At 35.2% G+C, this 8,140-nt stretch overlaps 2 protein-coding genes across 2 annotated transcripts; one reads left to right on the plus strand and one right to left on the minus strand.

Annotated features, from left to right (window-relative positions):
• Positions 1-444: 444 nt before the first annotated feature.
• Positions 445-922, minus strand: LOC133334687 (probable nuclear transport factor 2). Its single transcript, XM_061543021.1, has one exon. The coding sequence runs from the start codon at positions 838-840 to the stop codon at positions 448-450; it is 393 nt and encodes a 130-aa protein (XP_061399005.1). The 5' UTR covers positions 841-922; the 3' UTR covers positions 445-447.
• A 672-nt stretch (positions 923-1,594) lies between these two features.
• LOC133334731 (V-type proton ATPase subunit B) lies at positions 1,595-8,140 on the plus strand. The gene is made up of 3 exons (XM_061543059.1): positions 1,595-1,783; positions 5,300-6,561; positions 7,987-8,140. Exons 1-3 carry the CDS (start codon positions 1,705-1,707, stop codon positions 8,122-8,124), a joined length of 1,479 nt encoding a protein of 492 aa, XP_061399043.1. The 5' UTR covers positions 1,595-1,704; the 3' UTR covers positions 8,125-8,140.

Genomic DNA, 8,140 nt, shown 5'->3' on the forward strand with positions numbered 1-8,140 from the left:
CAAAAGTCCAATTTATCCCCACACCGTCACATTTCACAATTTGGCATCCCTAAATAACAAAAAAATTAAATTGGCCCCTTTCGATGCGTCATCTTGCTATTACCCCGCCGAATGCCCTCGAACAACAATAAGCAATAAGAAAGAAAATCGCAAAGTAATATAAATAGACGAATGCTTGAAAACAAATCATTTTTTATTTATTTCAGACTTACAATACACAAGAGTTAGGTTATAAATATTTATTTTTTCATTTATTTGTTTTATTTGACGTTTTTATTTAGTTTCCACGGGTCTAGGTAAAAGCCGGTTGTTTGTTGATTGATAATGCAAATTAGGCTAGCTACCGCCACAGCACAACAAGAGTGAGATCCTCTTAGTGACCACGACCCCACCCAGAGATAGTGTATAAAACATATAGTATATAATAATTATGTTGACGATTCGCATTTATGCAGTGTTGTGTATGTTCAAGCGGAAAATATCATGAGCACAGAAGAAGGTTCCACCCAAAGGCTTGAGGACAAAGGTCTGGCAGTAGGCATGTGGTGGGTCTTCGTCGCACTGCAAACGACCCAGCACATTGATGAGGACACCGCCATCGAACATGGGCTGTGAGTCCACGGTTGTAATCACTCGGGAAATCTTCTGAAATGCCAGACTTGTGATTTTCTCCATGATTTTTGTTGCTCCCTGCATTTGAAGTCCTTCGAAGGTCATGAATGAATCAGTGGCACTGTAGAAATTGGCCACATTTGGTCGCTGCAATGGATCATCGAACATGGCGTAATATTGTTGGACAAATCCTTTGCCAATATCATCGTACAGCGGATTTAGAGCCATTATACAAAAGTTTGATTTGTATGTGAATGGATAGAGGTGTTAACAAAAATATTCGTCGTATAAAATTTCAGCACTTGATTCCGGGGGGGACACACAAAACGGTGATGCTGCTGCTTTTTGGCAAAAAAATAAAAACTAAAAATTCCGACAGACACGTTTTGCGAGATTCACTTTCAGCGAATTTGTTGTTGTTAATATGCAAAAATACAACTCTGTACAGCCATACAGTGATGGCGAATAACAGTGACAGTTGTGTGGATGGTGTTTAAAATGAGAAAGCAACAATGTTTGCAGGTGTTAGGGGTTGATTGGGGTACATAAATTATTTTATTAGTTTATTTTGTTAAATTTTATTTTAAAATTACAATATTTGCTTGTGTACTTTCATAAAAATCTCGTACATTTCATGGAGAATGCACATCTGCCGCTGGGAATTACAACCCTGTGTTTACATTTTGCTAATGACAGCTGACAGCTGTCAAAAAATACAACCCACCAAATTGTGTGGACTGCGTTGATCACATGACAGCACGTGAGACGTCATTGTGAATTTTACTAGTTCAGAGTGAATTTTTCTTCGTACTCCATCAACGTCGGAACGCAGCTGACTGGACTGGACCCTCGGAATAGATAGAAAAAACATTGCAATTCAACAAGAAAAATTGTGTGTATTTAAATTTGAAAAGATTCCTCTTGCAAGAAACAGTGTTTTTATTGATTGATTTATTATTGTGTGTTATTGCATTTTCTATAGCTGGAATTTTTCTAACTGGACGAGTGTGAAGAAATTCCAATCGGAACCAAAGAAAAACAAGTGAAAGCCATTTGTCAAAACTATCGCAAAAACAAAAAAAACAAGACAAAATGTCCATGAGTGCAGCTCAAGCTCAAAGGGAGCACGTCCTAGCCGTCTCCAGAGATTTCATTTCCCAACCAAGATTGAGTAAGTAGACAACGACGACGAACAAAATTTCTTGTATAGAATTTTACATTCGCAAAAAAAGTCTCAAGGAATTTTTGGTCTTCGACCAATTGAAAAAAAGTGCAATGTAAAGAGTACGTACTACAAAAACAACGAGTAGATGTCAAGATAGTGGTCGCCATATTATATTTTAACGTCGTATACACAGAGCAAGAAGGAGAGAGAGTGAGATGTGAATGGAAGAATGAAAAATGTATATTAACAGAAAAAGAGAGTAAGCAAAGCGTTACGTCGTTGGCCGTTTTGCATTGTGACCAAAAAAGAGACATTAAGATATCAAAAGGGGCCGAAAAAATCAATAGAATCTGTTCTTGCCAATAATTTTTATCCCATTTTTCTTCTTTTTTGTATATCCCCCCAAAAAAAAAATTGTAGCCACAGTGGGTGTAAAGATATTTATTGGCAGCAAGGTTAGAGCCTAGTTATTACTCTTCTTTTTGTTTTTCGATATTCGGCTGCTGTCATACGTGTAGTAACTACGATTTTTTTACTGGCTGACTGACTGAACGTCATGTGACTTGTTTTTGCTTGCTGTTTGTTAATGACAGCGAGAAGCTACCAATGTTTTGTTTTTGTTTCTAATCATGGGATTGTTTGAAAGAAACTCCCATTTAGTAAAAAAGGGTTAAGTTTTTTTTTTTTTTTTTTTTTTTTTTAAAAAGAAATGGATAGGAAATAAATAAAATAGGAATAGACAATATATATTAATTAATTTTTTATAGTTTTATACAAAAATTTGGGGTTTCTTTATAATTATAGGACTAAATAAGCCGCAATTTGGAAAAATCTAATTAACAAAAAAATATTTTATTGATTTGTATTATTCGGTAAATACAAATCAACAAAATATTTATTTTTTTCATTAAGCAGCACATTAAGTACTTAATTGGGAAAATATAAATATTATTTTTTTTCTTTAGAATGCTATTTCTTTTGAGGGAGGTTCCCTTCCAAATCTATATAATCATGGGACTATTTTTAATCTCTCCTCTACAAGGGGGGTTATATTAAAGAAAATATTTTTTTTTCTATTTTTTAAATAGGGAATTCAAAATTAAATTCATTTACTCTTCGTGGTGTTATACCTATCTTGTGTTGAGGAGAACCTAAATAATTATCAGATATTATGAAAATAATATTGTTAACATTTCCCAGGTTCCGAATTGATATGAATTAAGGATTAAAAATATATTATCTATATCTCCTACCCAATGGAACAAACCTAACATGGTCATTAAAAGCACAGAGAATTTGGTCCGTGTTTTGGTTTTACAAATGACATTGACTAATGATAACAAAATTTAATTATGGCTTTGAGATGTTTGCTTTGCCATTTTCCTATTCAGGCTTTTATTCCTAGAGATATTTCTCAATATTAGGTGTAGACTATGAGGTAGTGGGTTATCCGTATGTCTGTTAGGGTCACACAACAACTCTCTACAGGAATAATCAATTTGGTCAATATTTTGCTGCATATATTCTACCAAAAAATTTCTTATGATAATTGATAATCAAATGATCAGCTCGTAGAGAAATCAGAAACCTCTTATAGAATACCAATTTGTTTGCGATTTCTTTTTAATTTAAGAAGTCAGTTCCCTTTAGTGGCCCCTTCCAGGTAATTTTTCCCAGTAGTTGCTCTTTTGATTCATCTGGGTATCATACAGTATTCTATTCCGATTTAGCCAGCACGATAGAACTTTGAAATTACGATTACTATTACGATGGTTGGTACTACAACTCCCAGGACCTCTGTTTGGAATACATCGGTCCACGATTTGGTATAGCAGACGCCAGTTTTTCGCATTTTTAAGATTTCGTCCTGAAAAGGAAGTAATTTAGCATTTCGCGTTCGATGCTCCTGCGACGGTTTTTAATATAGGTGCATGGTTTTGTTCGTTTAGGTCCCATTTGCCAATTGAAGTGGGTGTAATTTGATATTTCGGGTTCTTAGTTTGAAGGTCCTTGCCTCTCAGGTAATTTACAAATATTTACCAGGAGTAGATATTTTGATTTTTATCTTCTTTTATTGCACATTTCATTTTCGGATTTAAACGGATTATAAATGGCTTATTTACAAGACGATTAAGGCCAAGCGGGAATCATACAGCATTCTATTCCGATTAACCCACACAATAGAACTTTGAAATTCATTCCGGCCATCAGTTCTAATTTCAATGCTCCTAATATTTTTCTGTGACAATTTCTAATACTGGTCCATGTTTTCGGTATTTTGATCGTGTAAGCACCATTTGTCAATTGTGGAAGTGGCTATAGTTCGGTATTCCCGTTTCTTAGTGAGTAAAAACTCTTGCGCAGACCATTCTCAATACACTACAATGTTCTGATATAGCTACCATATAAATATCTCATCCTATTTTCTGTGTGTTATATATATGAAAAATGCTTTAAAAATAGGATTGCAAGGCATTTAAGTTGTAATAATTCGTAAGCCATCAGTTCCCATAGCAATCAGTTTTTTAATATCTTAATGAAATACATTATTTACATTAATTTGATATTGGTGAAATATGCAATATACTGGCCAATACTGAAACCAATTTAAAAATAAAATACTGCTTGGAAATTATTACCAACTAAATGATTCCCCAAGCTCAAAGCGACCCATAAAGGACAAAAACTTTTTATATATACGACCACAGTTCAAAATTAGAATAGTTTTTTTTCAAGTTCCTTTAAAATTCTTCTTTAATTGTTTGAGTCCATTATTTTTTTTAATTCTTAACAAAATAGATTTTATTTCCATCTATAAAGTATTTCTTATCCCACTCTTCGAAAAATATAAATGGTTTTTCAGATTATTTCAACAAAATAATTTTACTTCGTAGATCGATTGATCTACAATTGTTTTATTTTGCCACCATTGGCATCTAAAAAAATTATTTTTAGCTCTTTTTCATAATATTTTATTTTTTTAAATTATTATTTATTCAAATATAGCATTAAAAAAATAACAATTTTGGCATCTCAAAAATATAGGTTATTTCACAGCTACTCCACACCCCCAACAACAAAAACCACACTTGTTATCAATTGTTATGCTCATTTTGGTTACTCTCTTATTATCTTTAAAATTATTTCTCCATTTTTGTTAGTGGTACAATAGTTATGAATAAGCACGTCTGTGTGTGAGGGGGGATTTGTTGACGATAAGTCAGCTGACTTGATTGTTACTTTATTTCTTTTGCTTTTCACACATTGACTTTGAAGTTATTCTTTTTTTGGTTAGCAGCAGCAATAGGGGTTTCTAATTAATTATGTTGACTCTGCTTATCTATGGGCACAATGCACAAAACTACTGGGTGATACGCTCTCTTTCTCACATGTCAAAATCAAATGATTAACATGTTTTTGTTGTTGCCGTTATATACTCTCTTTACATTTTGACAATTGTCATGTGAAACATACATTTATCTTAATTGTTGTTCTTTTTGTTTTGTTTTATTTTTATTTCAGCCTACAAGACTGTGTCTGGTGTCAACGGTCCCCTGGTCATTTTGGATGAAGTGAAATTCCCCAAATTCGCCGAAATTGTCCAATTGCGTTTGGCTGATGGCACCGTACGTTCCGGTCAAGTTTTGGAAGTCAGCGGCTCCAAGGCTGTTGTCCAAGTATTCGAGGGTACTTCCGGTATTGATGCCAAGAACACACTGTGTGAATTCACTGGTGACATTTTGCGTACCCCCGTATCTGAAGATATGTTGGGTCGTGTATTCAACGGTTCCGGCAAACCCATCGACAAGGGTCCCCCAATTTTGGCTGAAGATTTCTTGGATATCCAAGGTCAACCCATCAACCCCTGGTCTCGTATCTATCCCGAAGAAATGATCCAAACCGGTATCTCTGCCATCGATGTGATGAACTCCATTGCTCGTGGTCAAAAGATTCCCATTTTCTCAGCTGCTGGTTTGCCCCACAACGAAATTGCCGCCCAAATTTGTCGTCAAGCCGGTTTGGTCAAGGTACCCGGCAAATCTGTTTTGGATGATCATGAGGATAACTTCGCCATTGTTTTCGCCGCTATGGGTGTCAACATGGAAACTGCTCGTTTCTTCAAACAAGATTTCGAAGAGAATGGCTCCATGGAAAATGTGTGCTTGTTCTTGAATTTGGCCAACGATCCCACCATTGAACGTATCATTACACCACGTTTGGCTTTGACCGCTGCCGAATTCTTGGCCTACCAATGCGAGAAACACGTCTTGGTCATCTTGACCGATATGTCTTCGTATGCTGAAGCTTTGCGTGAAGTATCCGCCGCCCGTGAAGAAGTACCCGGTCGTCGTGGTTTCCCCGGTTATATGTACACTGATTTGGCTACCATCTATGAACGTGCCGGTCGTGTTGAGGGTCGTAACGGTTCCATCACACAAATTCCCATTCTTACTATGCCTAACGATGATATTACCCATCCAATTCCTGATTTGACTGGTTATATTACCGAAGGTCAAATCTACGTCGATCGTCAATTGCACAACAGACAAATCTATCCTCCAGTTAACGTATTGCCATCTTTGTCACGTTTGATGAAATCTGCCATCGGTGAGGGTATGACACGTAAGGATCACTCTGATGTATCCAATCAATTGTATGCCTGTTATGCCATCGGTAAGGATGTACAAGCTATGAAGGCTGTCGTCGGTGAAGAAGCTTTGACTCCTGATGATTTGTTGTATTTGGAATTCTTGACCAAATTCGAAAAGAACTTCATTTCACAGGTGAGTTGGTGGGAATTGATGATGACGTTTTTGTTTTTTTTTTGTTCTACAATATCCTCCATGATTTAATGAAAGGGAATAGGTAATGAGTTGAGCCAAGGATATTAAATCGCCAAAGTCTTTGAGTAATCAAGGCCTTATGTGTTATCCTTTTAGGATAGAATTATATGATCATAATATTATAAAAAAGGTTTAGCTGTAAAATTATGCCGTGCCGATTTGCACATGCTCGTCCATCAGTATATTTTTTTGTTTTCGTAAAGGATGTTTATGTCGAATTTATTATCCAATTGCGATTAAATTTGGCACGGTTCATTTAATAAGCACAAGGATGAATTAAAATTGGGGATTATTGGTTCAGATTTAAATATATAGCTCCCTTACATACTTTTCCGATTTCATTTAAATGGTGTACCAAAGTCCCTGTATATCTTTCGATTTGTACGAAATTTGGCATATCGTACTGAGTTAAGTTTCGTGAAAATCGGTTCCGATTTAGATATCGCTTCCACATATATTTTCGTCCAATTTAATGTAAATGGTGTACCAAAGTCTCTATATATCTTTCGACTTGTACTAAATTTTGAATAGCGTAGTGAAATAAATCCAATGTGTCAAGTTTCGTGAAAATCGGTTCACATTTAGATATAGCTTCCATATATAGTTTCGTCCGATTTAATGTAAATGGTGTACCAAAGTCCTTATATGTCTTTCGATTTGCACGAAATTCGGCATAGCGTACTAAATAAGTCCAGAATGACGTGTGTTAAGTTTCCATTAAATCGGTACAGGTTGGGGTTTAGCTCCAATATAAAATCCGAAATTTTTAATATCGTACTGAATTTAGTCTTGAGTGAACTATGCCAAGTTTCCATTAAATCTTATCAGATTTATATAAAGCTCCTATATACATTGTCGTCCGATTTCACGTGAAATTTTGCATAGGTTACGGATTTGAGTCTCTAATGAAGAATTTGCAAGTTTCCTTAAAATGGCTCCGGATTTATATACAGCTCCCATGTATATTTCTTTCCGATTTATGGAAAATGATGGGCGAAAACCTCTGTTTGACACGAAAATTTGCATAGTGAACTGAATTGAGTCTAGAATGACCTATGTCAAATTTGAATTAAATCGCTTCAAATTTGAACATAGTAAATATATACAAAATTTGTAGGATCTCATGTAAATGATTTTTCCGATTGACACGAAATTTAGCACAGACCACGAGAAATTAATTCTAAACTGACGTCTGCTAAATTAGCTTCAGATAGGTTCAAATTTCATTATAGATTCCATATATGTTTTCCGATTTTTTGTAATTATGGTGGATATTTGTAATTGGATCTCAAATGGATCTGCAGACCTAAATTTTATTTAAAAAAACACTTCTTTTTAATAATTTCTTTTATTTTCCTATTCCAGGGTAACTACGAAAACCGTACCGTCTTCGAATCTTTGGACATTGGCTGGCAATTGTTGCGTATCTTCCCCAAGGAAATGTTGAAACGTATTCCAGCTTCCATTTTGGCTGAATTCTATCCTAGAGATTCGCGTCATTAAATTCGTTGTTCGTTTT

This window comes from Musca vetustissima, unplaced genomic scaffold, assembly GCF_032173495.1.
Source record: "Musca vetustissima isolate MV318-11 ecotype Yass unplaced genomic scaffold, APGP_CSIRO_Mvet_v1 utg65482, whole genome shotgun sequence".
In the NCBI taxonomy this organism is placed as follows: domain Eukaryota; kingdom Metazoa; phylum Arthropoda; class Insecta; order Diptera; family Muscidae; genus Musca; species Musca vetustissima.